This window comes from Vigna radiata, chromosome 11 (genome assembly GCF_000741045.1).
Source record: "Vigna radiata var. radiata cultivar VC1973A chromosome 11, Vradiata_ver6, whole genome shotgun sequence".
In the NCBI taxonomy this organism is placed as follows: Eukaryota; Viridiplantae; Streptophyta; class Magnoliopsida; order Fabales; family Fabaceae; genus Vigna; species Vigna radiata.
The window spans coordinates 6003407-6025664 of NC_028361.1; the positions used below are offsets into that span (position 1 = coordinate 6003407).

Sequence of the window (22258 nt, forward strand, 5' to 3'; positions counted from 1 at the left end):
AAAAAATGATTTTATAATGAGTTTTCATTTTATAATTTTTGTCTTATCTAATTTTATCTACTTTTCACAAGCATAATGACATATGAAAGAATTGGTAATTCATCTGGAAAAAATGAGAAACACTCGCTATTAAACAATTTCTTACAAAAAATGATTTTATAATGAGTTTTCATTTTATAATTTTTGTCTTATCTAATTTTCACAAGCATAATGACATCAGAAGGAATTGGTAATTGGCCTGAAGGTTTTTTAAGAGATGATGATTCAACACTACAAATGATGAAATTAGAGAAGTTATTGAACCTTATTATTCGGTGGTTTACTGTCTAACACAGTAATCATGTTCCTGTTAGTTAGTTAGGTTTTCCTTACTTGTAAAGTTTTCCCCTTTTCTTATGGAGTGGATATCTTGTAAAAGATCTGAAATTTTAAAATAGTCCCCTTTGGAAAATCTCTCTTTTAACTCATCCCACAATTCTTTGGCTTCTTCAACATATATAACACTTTCAGCAATCTGTGGAGAAAGGGTTTTTATGATCCATGAAAGTACCATTACATTACATCTTTCCCATGCATCAAACAAAGACTCACTACTTTTCGGTTTCTTAATGGACCCATCAATAAACTTTATTTTGTTTTTAAACAAAAGGGCTCTTCTCATACTTCTACTCCAAGAGGAGTAATTGGTCTCATTTAGAACTTGAGAGATAAGGGTTAAGCCAGGATTCTCCCCAGGTTTTAAGTAGTAGGGGCTGGCAGGATTAGCAAATGGATCTGTGTTTTCCATTGTGGTGCAGGAAGGCAAAAACAGACCAAGAAAATAACCAAAAAGTATCAAGAAAGAGGCCTGGGCAGCGGAAGTAGAATGGGTATTGAACCTGCTCTTGATACCATAATGAAACTGGGCCGAAAGAAAACAGTGCTGGCCCAAAAACTTTTTAACCCAGCAAAAACTAATCCATCACTGCAAAATAATACTTTCGGTAGAAGCTTCCTACGTCAGAAGTTAGGTAGATAAAAAAAGAGTTCGACGTGAGTGAGAAGGGAAGCCCTTGTGATCTCCATGGAGCAGCGATGATGGAGGGAAGAACAATCTCCGAGAAAGAGAGGAACACAGAGAAAGAGAAGGAGAAAGGGAGATGAAAGCATCAAACAAAGGTTAGAAAGAAAGACTCATTTTATTTTCTGTGTACTGTATACATTCTTCTTCTTATTCTCTTTGGTTACAAAGTATCTGAAAAGTGCAAGTAAAGGAACGGGAAAAACACTATTTATAGAGTTCTGAACGGGAAAGGGGAAAACTTTACAAGGAAAACCTAACTAACTAACAGGAACATGATTACTGTGTTAGACAGTAATCCACCGAATAATAAGGTTCAATAGAGGTTAGTGAAGATGATGAAATTGAAGAGATCTTGAATGAATCTTTGCCTGAAGACGAATATGTCAATGACTCAACTCTTTACAAAGGTAAATTGTTTAACGACGAGTATTTCTATCTTTTTTTCAATTGGATCTACCATAGGATGATAGAGAAAATGTTGGAGTGAGAGAGATGAAAGAGAAAAGTTGAGAGGAAGGTGAGTAAGGGGTTGAAGGTTTCCTTTTTTTTTTTTAGTTTTAAGAATGAAAATTATTTAAATATCTTTAACTTTAAAACTTAGAATCCATAATATATGAGGGTATTTTTGTCTACTATAATCCGTTACACATTGTTAAAATGTATCAACTGAAAAACAGGCGTATGCGCGTTAACAAACTCATATATATAAAATGAAAACTCATTATAAAATCATTTTCTTTGTAAGAAATTGTTTAATTTTGTCTACTAAAACCCGGTACACATTATTAAAATGTACCAACTAAAAAACAAGTGTACGCACATTAACAAACTCATATATATATATATATATATATATATATATATATATATATATATATATATATATATATATATATATATATATATAAAGTTGGTATAATATTATTTCATAAATTATTATTATCAAATTTAGTTAAGTTAAAACATAGTATCACATTTATGAAGAATATATCATAAGATTAACTAGATTTATTATGTCATCTCTTATTAGACTTTTTCCTACTTTTATCCCTTAAACTCTCTCAATCTTTTTATTTTAAACCATGACTTAATGTTTGTTACTTTTTAAAAAATGATAATTTAAATTTAACTAATTTTTCATATAAAATATATTCATATTTAGAAAAAGAAACCGAAAATGGTTTTAATTAATTATTGGCTTTAAATAAATTAGGATTAAGATGAAAAAGAAAAATACAATAAGGATAAAATTAAAGATGAAAAGAAAAATACAATAAGGATAAAATTAAAGATAAAGTAAAAATTGTAATTCATGATTAAAATTTATGAAAGATTTTATATATTTTGTGCAAGCAGAATTTTTCTGTAATTTACTTTTTAAACAGTAAATTATTTTCAATAAATCGTATTTAATCATCTATATTCTAATCATTCTAATATAATATTAACGTTAAATAATAATGTGATACTTCTTTTTTACGGAAAGTATTATTTCATAATGACACCTACACTAAGTTTAAATCAACTACATTTTTAATTCATATCATTAACTTGTTTATATTTATTTTTAGTCACACGAAGGTGCATTATATATATATATATATATATATATATATATATATATATATATATATATATATATATATATATATATATATATATATATATATATATATATATATNTATATATATATATATATATATATATATATATATATATATATAATTTTATTATCTATTATTTTATACAGAAAATATTCATGTTAGAAAGATTGTCAAACTATGAATAAGAGAAAATTGACACCAAACTTTTTATTTTACACATTAGCTTAATTGTTTTTTAATAACCATGACATTTCATTAAGCTCATGGTGATTATTACAAAACTTTATATATATATATATATATATATATATATATATATATATATATATATATATATATATATATAAAATTCAAACAAAATATATATATGTTTTTCATACAAAATAATTCAAACATTCTAATAATATTTTTAATTTAGACTGGACTATCAAAATTTATTATAAATATCAAGTTATGTGCACTTGTGATGTCTTTACTGTTATGCAGAACTATTGTCAATAAATTTCATCTTACCACACTCACAAAATTAGTATGTACCACATCTTAGACTATGCTAGAAGTATCGATACTAAGACTTCTTGCTACTTTTATCACATATATCAAGAACTATTAGAGAGAAGTCAGATAATTCTATAAAAATAGTTTGTAAGCAAATAGTATATTTTAAAATAATGAAACTCTTTATAACAAATTTATTTATATTAAAAAAATTTGATATTAAAATAATCGAGTTTCACTATTTTTAATCCACCACCACTTTCTAAAATTATATTTTTAGGTATTCACACAAAACTTTGTAATGTAATAAAATTTAAAAGAAAATTTTAATCAAGACCTCATTAGTAATTAAACTATTCTTTATAATTTTTTTTATTCATTCCCGGTAAGTATAATGTGGATAATTTTTTTTTATTGTCTATACTAATGTATTAATTATATGTTTTAAGTAGTATGAGAGAAGAATATAAGAGTTCAGTAAGGAATATAAGTGATATATTCAAGATAAAGTATGAATATTTTACTCTTTAAATATAAAAACTATAAATAGAAAATAAATTATCTATTCCAATTTCATTTCAAACAAATTAAAATATTTTTAAAATATTTTTTCTTTATGTCTATGAAGGATATATGTTACGTTTTTTAAGATCAAAGCTCACTTTAAAAATTATGGTGAATAATAAAATAACCTTGTTTGATCGTAATTTATTTTGGAATAAGTTTCTTTTTGTCTTTTTTTTTTGGTATTGAAAAATTTAACATGAATGGAGTGCGTTAGGTTTGGATAGAATTTGGGCAAATCCTCCAACCCATTAAAAAGTGTGTGTGTTAAACCTGATGAAAGATAACCTACTCTTGAACAAGTTGAACTGGATTGGTCAAAATTTTGAAAAACTTTTTCTTTTGTTAAAAATTTAACTTTTAAATATCAATATGATTAAAAAAATATCTGTAAAAATTAATTTATTTAAATTAATTCAAGACATAAAAAGAAAATAAACACAATATTTATTGATAATAAAAGTACAAAAATAAGTATTGAATGGATCTTGTTCACCGATACTAAACTCACTACTCAACTTGTATAAAAGTTAGTTAGTTGGGGTTGAATTGGATTTAACTAATCATAACTAAAACTCAATCTAATATATTTGATTGGATATTGGGTAACTACAAACCAATAAACACTCTTACATGTGAATTAAGAGCATAATAAGTGGTTCTTCTAAGTTTTAAGACAAAAATAGATATTTTATAAGAAAAATTGGAAGTTTAGCTTTATATTTAAACAAATTTTAACCAGAGAAAATCTTATGGTGTTGATGATACTTTTGAGTAAATAATTATAATGTGAATATGACGTAGACACAATATTGGATTTTATGCTAAAATTGTATATAATTATAGTACATTTAAATTATTTGAATTTGGAGATGTTAATTTGGTGACATGTTATATATTTTAGTGGTGAAAATTTAAAATATTTTAATTGAGTCAAATTGTTTCAAGTTTTTATTATAGACTAAGATATTTTACCTTAGATATAAGAAATGAATAAAACTATAATTTGAATAAATTAAACCCTGTTCTGATTCATAATAATAAATAATAAGCAGTGTGAGAGTTACTTGGGACGTTTGGGAAGAAGAGGTTGAATGACTTTGGAAAGAGAAATTATTATATACTTGTAAAACCAGAAGGAAGAAACATAAAAAAATAGTCTAAAAAACCCTGAAACGAAACCCTGCATAAGGTGCATATGTAACCAGTTGATTATGGTTTGGAATGGGATAGTAACAAGAGTTGAAAGAATGTAAAAAGGAGTGATACTGAAACGTCTAATCGTATATCAGATGGTGCTGGCAGATGCACATTATGACACCGCAGAAAAGAAAAAGAATAAAGATGCTTAGACAACATTTTTTTAAAATATTATCATACGTGTTATTGTGTGATTGGTCTATGGTAGTGTCATTGTGTCATTTGGATCAATCACACAATAATGATGTTCGAATGTTGTCAAAAAAATGTTGTCTATGTATAATTACTGAAACAAAAATGCAGCATGCATTTCACTTGTTTGTTTTTACCTGTCAAAGCACGACAGAAAAGTAACAAGGATGAAGTCACAAAATTGTCATAATGTGTAGAGTATTACAGTGTTTTTGAGGAAGGTATGGAAGCGGGAGTGATAAGCTGGAAGAGAGAAAAAAGGTTGTGCAGGCAATTGAAAAAGGGTGCCGAAGTCGTTAACGTCTTTTCCTTGTTCCACTTTTTTTCTATTATGGAGTTAAAAGTGAAGGTGCTTTCGTCTAGTCTGCATCGTCCTCAGTGCTACAGTCTTCACAACCATCACTCTCCTATTTTCTGATGCACAATTATTAAACAAAAAAACTACTACTCTCTTTCCACTCTTTTCTTTCAAACACTTTTGACCAGACACCTTCAGTTTTCAAAACTCAACACCTATTCTCTTTTTGCTTCCAACACTACAAACTGTCACACCGGGACACTCAAAGAGAACGGTATGAAAAACAAAATGTGAGAGACACAAATAAAAAACGTTCCTTGGCAATCTTTTAGTAAGAAGCATTCATGAAGAATCAAACATATACAACAATGGAAGAGATTCAAAGATTGTATAATTATGTGATTATATAATTGAAAAATAGTTTAAAGCAATTTATTCGACTACTCATGTTAACAAAAATACATTTGTTTCGATACACAAACAATATAAAAAATAACATTAAAATATAAAAACAAGATAAAATTTACAATTCACTTTTCACAAAAATCTAACAAAATTAAAAATAAAAATAAACATTAAAAAATACAATGGATTATATTATAAATACTAATGAATATAACATAATCATATCTTTTTAACACTATTACACCCCAATTATATATATTTAAATAAGCATACTTATTATATTGTAAGTAAAGATAGCCAATTATGATTATTACACTTTTTTATTACAATATAATATATAATATTTATTGTTTAGGATGTAGGATCAAATTAGAACAATTTTTTTAGTCACATGCTCTAATTAAGTTGTTCTTCAATCGATTAGATATATCGTTTCGATTTTAAAGTCAATTTGTATTTGCAGTTTTCTACATGAAATTTTGATTGATAATTTATTTGACTTAAACTTGATTATTAATCTATTTAAATTAACTAGATCATTAATTGATTTTGAATGCTACTAATGAATGGGTTTTCCAAATTTGGATGACAGGTCATTTTAGTATGTACGCAACAGTATATATTTTACAATTACAATAATAAATAAAATATTTTAAGTTCTAATATTTTGTAAAAGAAAATTATCTTAATATTTGTTACTCAATTTTTAAAAGACATTAATTTCAATCAATTAAATTATAATTTTTTTATCATATTTTATTTTTTAAAAATTGATAGATGAGAAAATAGTGTATATTTTATAATTAATTAGTAAAGGTTTAATACCTATTTTGGTCCCTCATTTGGGAGAGTTTGTTCAAAGTGGTCCCTTCTTTTTTCAAAAGTTCACTTAAGTCCTACCTTTTGCAAAAACTGTTCAAAGTGGTCCTTTTTGCTAACGGCGTTAACTTTCTTAACGGCACAGCTGCCAGGTGGCTAACATCTGCTGATTTGGCATTGTTAACTGTTTTTAAAAAATATATAATGATTACGTGGAAATGTATATAATTAAGGTTGGATTAGAGAAGGATTTAGGGGTAATTTTTGGTGTGTGATTAAGTTAACCATCCTGTTATAGTGATTGATGGTTATTGTTCCCAAGTTTAAAAGCCATGGTTAGGGTTTGTGGTCATTTGCTCCAGAGTTTTGGACAGTCAAAAGGTTAGGGTTTAGAGTTTTGAATGGCTTCTTCACAAAGTGGTTGTTCTTGTTCGAAGACAACGGGCAAAGGAGCTTCGCGTTCATCACAGGGTGCTGTTTCGAGGGGTGTTGGGATAACCCCTATTTGCTACTGTGGTGATTTTGCTGTACTGAAAGTTGCGAAAACTGCAAGGAATGCTGGGAGGCAATTTTGGGCATGTCGTCATTATAAGGTTTTTGTAATAGCAAAGTCACTTTTATGTTTAATTGATTTCCTATGTTGACAGTTTTTTGTGTTTTTTGTGAGTAATAGGGTGCATTTACAAGTGGGATGTCATGTAACATTTTCAAGTGGTTTGGTGAAGAGAACGGTGATGATAGAGATGGTACAAATGTGAGGCAAAGCAACAAAAGGACCACTGATATGGAAAGTGTTGTGAAAGAGTTGCAGAGAAAGATGAAGTTCGTAGTTGGAGTTGGGGTTGTTGTTATTGTGCTTAACATCATCATATTGGGGCTTTGTTTAGGTTGATGTTAGGTGACCAATGTGCAATTTATGTTGTGTTCATGTATTTTGAGTTCATGATGTAATGTTTTGAGTGCCCTTAGGTTGATGTTAGGTGGGCAATCTGGAATCAATGTTGTGTTTGTGTATTATGAGTTGGTGTTATAATATAACTTGAACCATCTGGGTTAGTTGAATGAAATTCGTAATAGTCCTCAGTTTCGTTTTAAGTTGTGCATTTTGGTCCTTACTTTTGGTTAAAATTATTCATTTCGGTCCCCCTTTTAGTTAAAAATTGTGCATAATGGTCCCTTAAATTGAACATAATTCCAGTGCATGGTAAGAAAACCTAAACCTAAAAGAACATTCAAACAGCAGTTTGACACATAATATTCAGTACATCCAGTCAAACATGTTTAAATTCAAAGAAAGATACTGCCATACACAATATCACCAAATTCATACATAACATGTCCAAATTCAAATATGAAAGATAAAATGTCTAACTTCAAATAACATACATAACAACTTAGCTACTGTCTTACACACTCTCAATAAAGAAAGAGAGTTCAATCTATGCAACGTTTCTTCTAACTGTTAACTTTTTCCTTAGTATTGGTGGAGTTGGTTCTGTCATGGAATCTTGTGTTGGTACTGGAGGCTGAGTTGGTTGGTCACTTGGTGGTTCTTGTGGCTGGGTAGGTTGGTCACTTGGTGCTTCTTGTGGCTGAGGAGGTTGGTCACTTGCTGGTTCTGTTGGTTCTATGGTGGGTGGACGTAGAGGACATATTTTTTTGTTGTGCCCAAATTGACGATAGATGCTACATTTCTTTCTATGCCCACCAACAGGCATCTGGGTTCCATCCTTGGTTAGCTCCCATGGGTCCAATCTTCTTTTCTTCTTTGGCCTCCCAGGCATCTTCCTCTTTACTGGTGGCATTATATCAGGGAAGTTTGTTTTTTCCCATAGGAGGTGGTCATTCACAGGATAAATGATGGATGCATAAGTCTCTTCGTATATGGATTTCATGAACCAAATTGGTATAAAAGTGTCTGGTTGTAAATTTATAAACTGCATTGCTGATACTGCATGGCAACATGGGATGTCACTGATCATCCACTGCCTGCAGCTACATTCACGAGCATCCAAGTCCACTGTGAACTTGTTCCCAACAGCTGACACATGCCTAACCTCAAAAATCCTCCTTGCAGACCAGCTGAAACAAATAAACATAAATAACTATGTTAAAAAATTGAAAGTAAACATAAATAAGACAGAAGAAGAATATTACCTTGGAATCCAATATCTAGACAACTTAGATTCCTTTAATAATCTCTTCTTNATCTTTGGGCAAACATTGAAATCCATAGANGCCACCTTCATTCNGTTCGTGGCCCACCTTTTCATCAAATAAACTCTAATATCTTCCAGCAATGTGATTATTGGTTTTCCTCTAGCATGAATGAGGACACTGTTGAAACCTTCACTGATGTTGTTATCTAGACTATCACAACTTGCTTGAGATGTGAATCTAGATCTTGACCAAAACCTAGACCAGAAGAAGGAAGAAACTGGGTCATCATACATGACGTATTACAATGTGCATGTCACAGGGATGAGGTATTTATCATACGTACCTTGGTGGAATACCTATGAGGTATTTATAAGCTTCCTCATTCACTGCTCTCATCTTCAGCATCTTTCTCTCCCAAGCCTGGGGGTACGTGTTTGTTGCAGCACTCCACATCAAATTCTTCAATATTTGACCACTGAATTGCTTCCTAAAGTTAGCATACAGGTGCCTTATGCAGAATCTTTGTTCTGCCTTAGGCAAAAGNTCTTCAATAGCATGTACCAACCCCTGACAACAACACCAATTATAATGAAACATACATACATGAAGCATAAACTGCAAAAAAAGGAAATTTTGTAAGTAGTGCNTGTACCTTTTGTTGGTCAGACATCCACNTGCATGCTCNACATATTTGATTACCACCAAGGTCTTCAATCAATAATTGCAAAAACCAACTCCAACTATCTTTATTTTCAACTTCAACTACTGCATATGCTATGGGAAGCATTTGGTCATTTGGGTCCCTACCAACTGCTGTTAGCAACTCTCCCTTATATANNCCTTTCAAAAAACAACCATCTAAAAATATGATGGGCCTGCAACTTGCAAAACTCTTCTTACATGCATCCAAACATACNTAAATTCTTTCAAAAATGGCCTCACCATTATCACTGTTCACTTTAATCTTAACAGTTGAACCTGGGTTACTTCTCAAGACCTCATGTCCATAGTCATGAATCCTTCTAAATTGCTCTTTAAAGTCTCCTTCACGTTCAATTGTTGCCATTAACTTGACCCTTCTTGCTTTGGAAATTGAGACCTTGGTGTTCCATTTCCTAAGTGTTTTATTACGTATATCTTGTACCTTTATAGTTGGATTATCATGCAACACCTTATCTACTTCATGACTCAACCATTTACTATTCATCATTTTTATGTTTAGTTGTCTGCTGCAAGCATGGGTATCAACAATCTTCCTTAATTGCCAAATCTTTCTTGATGACAAATATCCTAAGTAAGCTACCCATGGACACTTTTTTTGCGCATCCATGCATCTCACCCGAACCCTACGCTTATCATTCTTTACAAACTTAAGATCCCTCCCAGTATGAATAGCATAGTTTCTAATTGCTTCCTTAAAATCCTCTTTATCATTAAAAATAGTACCAACTTCCCATTTGTAGTCTACCATTGACTTTTGCTTTCCAAATTTAGGAAACGGACATGGACTTGGTTTGGCAGCATTGTCATCCTCCTCACTACCACTACCTTCACTACCTTCTGGAGTTAACAACTGTTCTNACTCCGAATCATCATCAGACAACCCCCTTCCAATATCTTCCACCATGTGATCTTCNCCACTAACCTCACTAATGTTTTCTACTTCATCCAAAGACTCCCAAGTATCCACTTCCACTTNCTCCTCACTACTGTTTTCTACTTCNTCCTCAACGTCCACTGCACCCATTTCCTNAGCCTCCACTGCACCCACTGCCTCCACCTCAACTTCCTCCACTGCCTCCACCTCCACCTCAACTTCCTCCACTGCCTCCACCTCCACCTCCACTTCCTCCACTTCCTTCACTGCCTCCACCTCCACCTCCACTTCCTCCACTTCCTCCACTGCCTCCACCTCCACCTCCACTTCATCAACCTCCACTGCACCCACTTCATGAACCTCAACTGCACCAACTTCATCAACATCAACTGCACCAACTTTGTCCACCTCAACTGCCTCAAACCCATTACCCCCACCACTCTCTGCAGGCCCTTGGCAAAGGTAAAGGATGTCATTCTCTTTCTCATTCTCAATTTCCACAACCTCTGGTTCACTAACTTTATGCACGACAAATAAGTGCACTTTCCCCAAACATCTAGCTACTTCCATCATATTCATAGCTCCACTATTGTCACACAGGCCATGTAAAACATTATCAATGCTGTAAACTAACTCCTCTACTTCCATGTAACCCATTTCTTTCATTGAAGCAACAACTCCAAAATAACTCCATGTGTCGGGGTCAATGTCCCAACATGATATATGCCCACCTATATACTGAAAAGGACACACGTCCTTTACTAAGGTCCCACCGTGGTGGACCACGACCTTAAACCTATCGTCACCCATCCCAAACCCTACCCTGCAAATGAAAAGGGAGACCACTTTCATAAATTAAGACCCATGGGACCAAATTAACAACAAACAGGGACCACTTTCAACACCCAACAGGGGACCAATTTCAACACCCAACAGGGGACCCCATTCAACAACGAAAACGATAAAAATGAAATCGTATTTTAACCATGAACAGGACAAACACAATCATATTTTAAGCATCAATAACACAAACATAATTATATTTTAACCATCAATAACACAAACATAATCATATTTTAATCATCCACACCACAAACACTTAATATTGAAATGAGTAAGTAACAAAACTAACCTCAACGATGACGAACGACACAACCTCCTTGACGAATCACGAACCTTGACGAATCAAGAACCTTGACGAAACCACCTCCTACAGCGCTGATGGACGAAGACGATGGTATGAACCCTAAACAATGTTCTCTTCAATTTCTCATTTTCCCAATCATATTCGAAATTTTTACCCCAAACTAATTTAACCCTAATTCAAATTTTTAACCCTAATTCCAATTTCTAATCTAACCCTAATTGTAATTTCTAATTTAACCCTATTTCCAATATTCCACGTCACAATTTATTTTATTTTTTAAACCTGTAGCAAAGCAGAACGTTACACGTAGTCACATATTAGCCACCTGGCAGCTGTGCCGTTAAGAAACTTAACGTCGTAACCAAAAAGGACCAACTTGAACACTTTTTGCGAAATGTAGGACTTAAGTGAACTTTTTAAAAAAGGAGGGACCAATTTGAACAAACCCTCCCAAAGGAAGGACCAAAATAGGTATTAAACCATTATTAAAAGAAACAAAATACAATTTTGAAATTATTGTTAATGTCATAAAATAATTACTTATATTTTAGTTTCATTTATACTTTATTAAATTTTAAATAAGAATACTCTGATAGTTTATTATATTTCTCAATTAATTTAATTTTTTTCATTCTATCCTATCAGTGGATTCATTAAAAAAGTTTAATTTTTAATGAAAACAGTATGATTTTTCAGTCTCTTTTGCCTTTTTGTTTTCTGATTTTCCCACTCCAAAGAAAGTAACGTGTATGGAAGGTTAAGGTTGCTAAAAACAAGTGCTCCGTTTATTGCATGTGAACGGAGGGGGAAAGTTAGGTTTTTGTACCAGTTAGTTTGCTGCATTTCACTGTTATTATTGGACTCAATCTAAGCTGCTGCTGCTCTAGCAGAATGAACCCTGTCGGTGCCAATAGTATTATTATTCATACATTCACCAATCAAACCCATAAATAAAATAATCTAAACATAATTTCGCAATCATAAAATATTATCTTGTTAAATTACTCTATAAAAATAATTCTTTTTAAAAACTATCATTATGAGCTAAATAAATAAATATAAAATAAAACAAAAATAACATAAATTTCATATTACTTTTCGTCCAACCTACGATGATTAACTAACGTATTTATGAAAAAAAAAATAAAGAATGGAGTTACAATGTAAATTTTCAATTAAATCACTTTCCCAATGCAGCTCCAAAACATAACAGAGCCAAACTGCCATGATAAATAGGATAATCCATAGTGTATATTTTAATACAGAGTCGAACCTTTTAATGTGAAGAGAGGATGAAGAAAGAATACATGATCGTGATCCAGCTGATATGTCGCTACTGAATGTAAAACCTCAGTCCCTTGCAGTGTCTTCTATGAAATGTGTTGCCATGTTGTGTAAGGAGTGAAACAAGGGAAAAAGCAATTAATGAAGAACTGTATAAAAAAATTGTCATGCTATTTAAGCTAGAAGGTTCTACATGCTGCATGCAACAGCTTCTTTATCCAGATTATGGTAAAATGAGGTTAGTTTAGTTATAGCAAGTGCTTCACCAAAGAGTGATGCCCTAGTAGATCTTGTTATGCGGACTTCAACATAATCACCAACCACAGGATTTCGCTTTGTATTAACGTCTTCCCTATCTGTGATTGGCATGTTGAGAAACAACACACGATGACCCTTGTCACTCTTGCCCATAAGCTCAGTATGTGGAGCTCTTTTATTGGGTCCTTCCACTAACACAAGCTGTGTGGTTCCAATCTGAGAGTCAAAACACTTCCCTGTGCTCTCGCGGAAAGTCTCAATTAGTTCAGCCAGCCTCCTCTGTTTAACTTCCTCAGGAACATCATCAACATAATTTCTGTGGGCATGAGTTTTCTCCCTCATGCTATAAGCAAACATGAATGCCATATCATAACTAACAGCATTTACCAGAGTCAACGTCTCAGAGTGTTCCTCCTCTGTTTCTCCACAAAATCCTGTTTAAATTGCAAAATTATCACAATCAGAGGCTAGTTTCTTATGCAGTTGAATATAAGTGGTAAAGAAAAAAGTACAGGATAATAACTAGGTTTTCAGAACTACAACTACATAATTAAACGATCCATGAGTGCATCGTTCATATAGCATGAGTAATACAACAGCAACATCAGCCGTATTTAATAGAGTAAGGTCGGCTACATGGATCACACAACGGCGTAGGCACAATTGTAAAACCAAGTTCTCAAGAAGAAACCATAAATTCCTTTCAATAATTTCCTGCAGTATTCTTTTAACAATTTCATAGGATAAACAACCATGCGAAACACCATCAACAATTCCAAAAAGTAAGATATACCGTGTACAGGTGGTATGACACTACTCAATAACACAGAATTCGGTCATGATGTTTGCAAATAAAGATTTTACCTGTCCCATTTATTTTGTTGAGAAAAATTATTCAATAAGTGTTCAATAATTAGTTACACCTACTTGAATAAATAAGATTGAGGAAAAGCACTGTATTCAACCTACACTGTTGTGCTTTTTATTAATGTATCTGATAGGATACATGGGAAAGGACTTAATGGGTTAGACTAGAAGGGGAGGAAGTCTATAAATAAGACCCGGTTTGTGTCAAGGGGGATCATCGTGTATTTTTGTGTAAAGTCAGGCAATTAGCTTGTAGAGAGGGGTTATGCCNTCAACAGGGAGGTTATGCTCCCAATCCCATTCTTTTAAAAAGAAGATTCTTTCACAGTGAATAATAGTACAAACCCATTCTTTCTTTACTGTTTCTATCTTTTGAGTGAGTCCCTAGGAACCTAACAGTATGTATATATAATAGTTAAAAAATATGCAAAGGCATTTACCTCAGATCCTAACCCCAAAATTGAGTACATACAAAAGAAATAATAATAAAATAACATTACATTTTAACAATCTCCCTCGAGTTGAAACATATAGATCATATGCACATTGTAACATATAAACCGAATCCTAAGTCTCCTTAGAGATTTAGTTAGAATGTCTACAAGTTGTTAATTAGAATTGACAAGTTTAGTAATAATATCCCAAGACAACAACTTCTCTCCAATGAAATGATAGTCAATCTTTATATATTTAGTTCTCCCACAAAACATTGGATTGAGAGCTATATAAGAGCAGTATGATTATCACAATACAACTTCATTGCTCATAAGAGTAATGGCAGACAAGGGGAAAACGAAGGAGCAATAAGGAGACAAACAAAAATAACTTCAAAAATTATAAATAGGATATGAATTATAAGTAAATCGAATACCTTTTCTAAGAGAAATAGGCCAAACATGATTAGAGTCAAGAGAAGACGATCAAGGTGAAGGATCCATGGAATGGGAATATAGTGGTGGAGGAATTAAATCACGAGAATATTGAAGCAAGGATGAAGGAGTTATTTACGCTAGTAGGTAAGAAGAGGTGGTGGAACAATGTCCTTTGACACCCTATGTTTGAGTTTGAGAGGAACAAAAATAATCACCAAATCACGTGGTGGTAAAGGAAGGACTTATTGAACAGATGAAAAATGTTCCATGGGGAACAAGGAAAAAGGTGAGTCCTCAAAGAAGGTAATTGCAGCAAACATATAATACCTTTTGGTAAAGGGAGAATAACATTTATACCTTTTTTGAAGGCAAGAACATCCTAAAAAGACATACTCTATAGCTTTTGCAATAAGCTTTTCAAGACCCAAAGAGATAGTATGAAAAAATAAGTATATCCAAATATAGGTGGAGAGACATGATATAGATGATCATTTGGAAAATTATAGATCGAGGAACTTTATATTCAAGATAGGAAGAAGTCATCCTTTTGATTAAGACACAAACAATGAGGACTACATCTCCCCAATGTAGGAACGTTGTATCCAACATTAGAGAGCATGCATTTTCAATAAGATGTCTATTGTTTGTCTATTGATAAGTATGAAAAATACATGTTTTCATACTTATTAATTAGTTCAAATTTGTATTTATTCATGAATTAATGTATTCCTCATAGAAAAAGTTGTAATAGGAAGTAGGAAAATTGTGTAGTAAATTGTACATTACTTTGAGTGCTATCAGCTCCCTTTCGCTAAGTGCCAACAATCATTCGCTCAACCACCATGAAGAATTGTCGCTCAGCGGACCATTACTATGCGTTGAGCGAATGGAGTAAGTTAGAAGACAGCAGTTGAGATTTTCGCTCAAAACATGCATAGTTGTGTGTTGGCCAGACATAAAGGTCCCCAGAGGACAAGGAGTGGAGGTAGGTATCCGCAAAATTACATTCAAAGTTCTTCGACCAAAGCGGAGAAGTGTTCCCTTGACCTTAGAAACCCTTGGTTGTGATCCCTCAGGGTCAAATGCATTTGCATAGAATTCCTTAACCAAGACTTCATCAATGTCATTAGGTAAGCATGCTAAAACATGATGCCATCGTCTCCTTTCTAGCTCTGGTTGAATGTTATCATATCCTCCAGGCTTCAATTGGATCCTCCTTTCAGGTAGGAGGGCCTTTCTCATCAAATTTTTGTGGAACTTGTCAGATGCAATTTTAGATATGAACTTGATCTGGTCATAATTCAACACCATATTTTCTTCTTTGATTATAATTACCATAATTGCCTTGACGACCTTGATTTCCCACATAATTCACCTTTTCCTTAGTATTTGATTGAACAACACATTGTCCATTTGGGTGATCACAACCACATAATTCACAACCTTGCACAACTAATTGATGTTGAGCCTGAGATACATTTTTAAGTTCTTTTGGTAGTTGGGAAAGTTTCTTCATAATGACTCCAACTGTTGAGTCATTATCTTATTCTAAGCCAATAATGCATCTTGGGATTGAAGCTCAAACATACCTTTCTTTTGAGTTTGACTTCTCTCACTTTGCACATCATTATCACGAGAAGCCATATTTTCAATTAATTCATGGCCTTCATCAGGTGTCTTCCAACTAATATTACTTCCAACTAAGGCATCTAGCATTAATTTTGTATGAGATTTCAATCCTCCTAGGAAAAGGTTAAGTTGAGTAGGGATATCAAACCCATGTATAGGTTTTCTTTCTTAACAAACCCTTAAATCTATCCCAAGTTTGGCTCCATGACTCATCCGGTTCTTGTTGAAAAGATGAGATCTCTTGTTTTCCCTTATTGATTTTAGATTGAAGAAAATACTTATGCAGGAATTTTGCTAAAACATCCTCCCAAACAGTTAGACTCCCTTCTGAAAAAGAATTTAACCAGAGTTTGGCATTGCCAGCCAAAGAGAAGGGAAAAAGGCTAAGTCTTATTTCCTCATCTCGCACATGAAGAATTTTTACCGTATTGCAAAACTCTAGAAAATTGGCCAAATGGGTATAAGGATTTTCATGTGACAAACCATTGAATTGATTACTTTGGACAAGATGAATCAAAGCTGACTTCATTTCCATATAAGCAGCATTAACCACGGGTCGGGCTATACTATTAAAATTAGAAGGTATTGAAACCGAAGCATAATCCTCCAAAGTCTGTCGACCTCTATCTTGTCTTTCATTTTGATTTCATGCCATTTCCTTGTCCTCTTGATCAGAAGAAGAAAGAGTGTTTGAGGTAGAACTCAAGCTAGCTTCCCTACTATACCATTTTGTTGTGGACTGATGTAAAATTCCTTAAGACAAGAATGAATGAAACACAACAGAAGAATTTCCTTAGCTTTGTCACTTACAATAATTTTAATTGTATTCTCAAATTGGTTCTTAATTTCATTGAAGACATAAATATGGATAATGAGTTGTGCTCCTTGAGGCAAACCTAAGCCTAACTTCCAATGGAATGAAGATGGCGATGATGGTGACAGAGAACAATGGTGATGTCAATGATGATGCCTGTGACAATGGCAAACATTACCAACAACAATGAAGGACAAGACAGAGCACAATTGTACCCACTGCGACACCTACTTGAATCAATAAGATGGAGGGAAAGTACTGTGTTTAACCTACATTGTTGTGTTTTTATTGATGTAAATGTAGTAGTTACAAAATAAGGTAAAACACTTACCTTAAACCCTACCCTAAAGCTGGGTACATACAAAAGAAATAATAATAATAAAATAACATTACATTTTAATACACCTCTAGCAGATGAACACTAGATGGGCTTATGAAAACAACGAGTAAATTGTGTATTCTAACACAAACAAAGCTACTCCCCAATTTGACAGAATATTGTGGCAAATAGTGCAAGTTCCCAATGCACTATAGGAAAAAATTTTAAAATGGGTAAATGAACAAAAATGCTACTTCTCAAAAACAACAATAAATTGGCAAAAGTTTGCAAATAAAGATTTATTAGCTCCTTTCATTTTGTTAAGAACAAACTATTGAAGGAATGCTCAATTATATGAGAGGTGCAAATTTTACAACTCCCGAAGATGAACACCAGATGGGTTTATAAAAATTCGAGTAATTTGTGTATTCTGAAGCTGAAGTGCTAGAGAAAATAAACTAGATTTCCTAAGAATAAAAGATCATCAAATACAACAAGATTATAAAATGAAAGGAACTATAAATGAGAAACTCTAGCACTCATCTGCTGAAATTAAGGTTCTCCAATTGTAAATGGTCAAATTAATGAATAACAAAAGAAAGTAAAAAAAAAAAAAAGGCAGGGAAAATAAATTAAAAAAAATAAAACATATTACCACAAATGAAATCACTGCTCAAAGCCACATCTGGAATAATACTCCGGATCTTTTGTACAAGTTCCAAGTAAGCCTCTCGGGTATATCCTCTTCTCATTCTCTCCAGCACTTTGCTACTTCCAGTTTGTGCAGGTAAATGTATCAGTTTGCATATATTATGTCTGTCTCGCATTAGATAAAGCAACTCATCTGGAAAATCCTTAGGGTGTGGAGAAGTGAATCTGAATCGAATCTCAGGAAATTCTGACGACAATCGATCCAGTAGATCAGAAAATCTTAAGCCCATTTTTTTTACCTTAGCCATACTAGAAAACCCTTCACTAAGTTGCCAATTGGACCCCGATTCAACCTCTCTCTCACTCCCAGATGCATCGTTGTAGCTGTTCACATTTTGCCCAAGAAGCGTTACCTCCTTAACACCCTCTTTCGAAAGCTCCGCTACCTCTCTCACAATGGACTCCACCGGACGTGACCTCTCTCTGCCTCTGGTGAAAGGAACAATACAAAACGAGCACATATTATTGCAACCTCTCATCACTGAGACAAATGCAGTAACCGAGTTCTTGGAGATTCTAACAGGATTAATATCAGCATAAGTCTCCTCAAGTGAAAGGAGAGTATTGATCCCTTTCTGACCATAGTCAACCTCCTCAAGTAAGCGCGGCAAATCCCTATAAGCATCAGGCCCGCATACCACATCAACCATTTTATCTGAATCAAGTATCTTCTCCTTTAACCTCTCAGCCATACATCCCAAAACCACTACTTTGGGAGGGCGCAGAGACTCTGCTCTTCCAGTAGCAACATTGCTCTTCCAATGCCTCTTAAGAAACCAAAAGTAATTAAGCCTCTGCCATACTTTCTGTTCTGCGTTTTCTCTAATGGCACAGGTATTGATGAATATTATTTCTGCACTCTCGGGAACACTCACAACTTCACTGTAACCGGCTTTTTTCATTATAGAAAGAACGATCTCCATATCATTAACGTTCATTTGACATCCATAAGTCTCATGATATATTCGACCAGTGGGAGGAACTTCAGCATCAGGCACAAGGCTACCCACACAAAAAAACAAATAACGAGTAAATAGATTTCATCCCTAAACCCCAATCCATCCAATCTAAAATTTGCAATTCTGCAAAGATGATAAGGGACAAAAATCGCGTCTTTCCCATGAACATTCTCATGTCATTCTTCCCCAGGTGACGACTAGTAATATTAAAAATGAAAAAAAAAAAATCGTCTTTTCATTCAATTCATCGAAACTGAAGTGAATCCAAAATACCCATCAAACAAAATAAAATAAAATTCCAGAAATAATGATATAAAAAAACAAGATAAAGTGGTGGCGCTGTTTGCAATCGCATCAAAAAAACTCACCGGGGTTGAGCTTCGGAAGCAGTGAGCGTGGCTTGAGGGATGAAATGGTGGCGGAGAGTGGTGGAATGAGAGAAGGTTCTGGAAGCGATGATGAGATTGAGAGGGCGAGAGCGTGGCGAAGATGTATATGGGTGTGGAGAAAAAACATTGTACTGGTGTTTGTGTTTGCGTTTGTGGTGGAAGATTGTGAAAGTGGCAAAAGAAGATGGGCGATGAAGTTTGAAGCGCTGAGCTATGTGAGGTTGGTTGATGACGGAGGATAGTGAAGAAGCCATTTCTCTCTTTCACTCTCAGTTGGGTTCTCTGCTGAATTCGCCCTGTTATTGGGTCGGATAGGGTCCTTGCGGTCACAAAACCATTTCCATTTTCATTTTTCGCCCTATCATCCAAAACCATGAAAATGTGATATTAGATTTCATATACTATTTAAAATTATCTTAAAACGTGTTTAACATTGTCTTGCCATTATATTTATAATTAATCATTTTTCCCTTCATTATTCCTCGCAAAATTAAACTATATTTAAAAATAGAATAATGATTATATAATTTACAACTACTCATATTCTCTTATATTAATGAAAAAGAGAAAGATGTTTTCTGCTTCGATCTTTATATTTGTTACTTCTCTGGTTTCATATGCAATTTTAGATTTTGAAAAAATTCTGATTCACTAATCTTGTCATTTTTCCATGAAGATTTAACTTTTAATTTCTTATTTATCTATAAATTAATTGCTCTCTGTTTCTCTCCCAGATTAATCTATGCCATATCTAAATACAAGTAATGCAATTACGGAGGATACAAATATTTCAGTAAATTATTTAAAAAATAATAATATATTTAATGTTATTACCCGTCTGAAAAAACTCAAAGCTTGAATCATTTAGGACGGAGAAAGTATTTCTTACTGAAAAATGTTTATTAATTATGAACAGTTTAGGGAAAATACATTTTCTTTAAAGAATATGAAGACAACATAAAATGAAATATAATATATTTGTATTGGTTAATTAGACGAGTTTTGCTTCCCACACCCATAATTGCTACTGCACCCCCAAAAAAGATCAAAATACCCTTAATTATAATTTACTCTAACTACTGGTTTTGTGCGTTTGCATGAGGGAGCTGCTCTCCACCATTGCTTCCGCTGAGTCGCGAATCGCCGCCGCCACCCACCGCTGAATCGCCACTTCTACCACTGCACTGTTCTTACCCAAAAACAGGTGAGTTCGTATTTCTTTTAAGTTCAGAAATGTATTTTCCGGAAACTTTCCGTGTTGATTATTAAGGAAGAACAATTGGAACATCATAGAACTTTAAAAGTGCAGTTAGCAATTAGGGAGGTGTAGAAAGAAAACGCTTAGACTTGATTTACCTAATTCCATCACCAAGTATAATTCAAATATTATAGTGAGTATTTTTTAAAATATTTTTTGTCTTGAATAAATAAAATATATATATATAATGATATTTTAATCCAAAAATCCACATGTGTGATTATAATGATTATTGTTATAATGTACTATGATTTTATATAGTTTATTTTTACATTTCAAAAAAAAACATTTTATCAAAAATTAAATTTAAAATATAACTACAAATTTATAAATATTAAAAGAAATTGTGTTAAATCAAATATTCATAAAATATATATATGACTGTAATTACCTATTTTATTCAAATTTAATTATTTAATATTATCGTTAATCAAACTAACTTGATCTTGCACTCAACATATATAAAAAAATGTGTGCTTTAAGGCAAATAGAGAGGTTGATATCAACATATTTGAAAAAAGAGGTTGTCTGAAACATGTTTTATAAAGAAAATATTTTAAAGAAAGAAAAAATCACTTAAATATATTTATTTAAAAAGACATTGTAATTTACTATTTTTAATGTTCTATATTTTTATTAATATAGAACATTACATTATTTTCCACCCTATCAATAGGAATAGTATATTCTAATCAAACTCATAATTTACATAGTTGATGTCTTGAGAGAATAAGTTTTTAAAAGGATAAGATCCTTCAAAAAAAATCAATAAAACTTGAGTTAGATTAGAATATATGTTATAAGGAACATAAAATCAACTTATTGTTATGTTTGATTTATAAGTAAAACTAACGAAAACATGTAAGTCAGCGAAAATAAAATCAACTTATAATGGCTTCCTAAGTTTTGCAACATGCAAACAATAGTTAGAAATAGTTTTATAAATATAATATTTAAAGTCATGTATTATTTTGTATATGAGCTTACTTTCGTATAGTCTAAGAGTATATTTAATTAACTAATTAAATATAAAATTTAAAAATTAATTATTACAAAAATTAATAAAAATTTTATTTATTAATTTATAAATAAATTATAATGTGATTTTCTTATTAAATATTATATTTTACTTAAGTGTATATATATATATATATATATATATATATATTATTAATTTAATAGAAGAGAGGGTTATAAACTCTAAGTTCCAGTTGTTGTTGACTTTATTAATATTATTCTTTTATTTATCTATATTTTACATCTCTTATTTATTTGATTATCTATTATTTACATTTTTATTTATATATTTGTTTATCTATTTGTGCGGCAACATAATCTGGATGGTAGAAT

The 22258-nt window shown here is 32.4% G+C and overlaps 2 protein-coding genes across 2 annotated transcripts; both read right to left on the reverse strand.

Moving 5' to 3' along the window:
- Nucleotides 1–9313: 9313 nt before the first annotated feature.
- LOC106776668 lies at nt 9314–11211 on the reverse strand. The gene is made up of 3 exons (XM_022775668.1): nt 10738–11211; nt 9479–10692; nt 9314–9371 (listed from the first exon to the last, which is right to left on the reverse strand). The coding sequence occupies exons 1-3, from the start codon at nt 11209–11211 to the stop codon at nt 9314–9316; spliced, it is 1746 nt and encodes a 581-aa protein (XP_022631389.1).
- Nucleotides 11212–12699: 1488 nt separating this feature from the next.
- LOC106776669 (CDK5RAP1-like protein) lies at nt 12700–19913 on the reverse strand (the record flags this gene model as incomplete). The annotated part of the gene is made up of 3 exons (XM_014664146.1): nt 12700–13524; nt 18247–19304; nt 19630–19913. Coding segments are annotated over 3 exons (1845 nt in total), but the record flags the coding sequence as incomplete, so codon positions are not given.
- Between the last annotated feature and the right edge of the window lie 2345 nt (nt 19914–22258).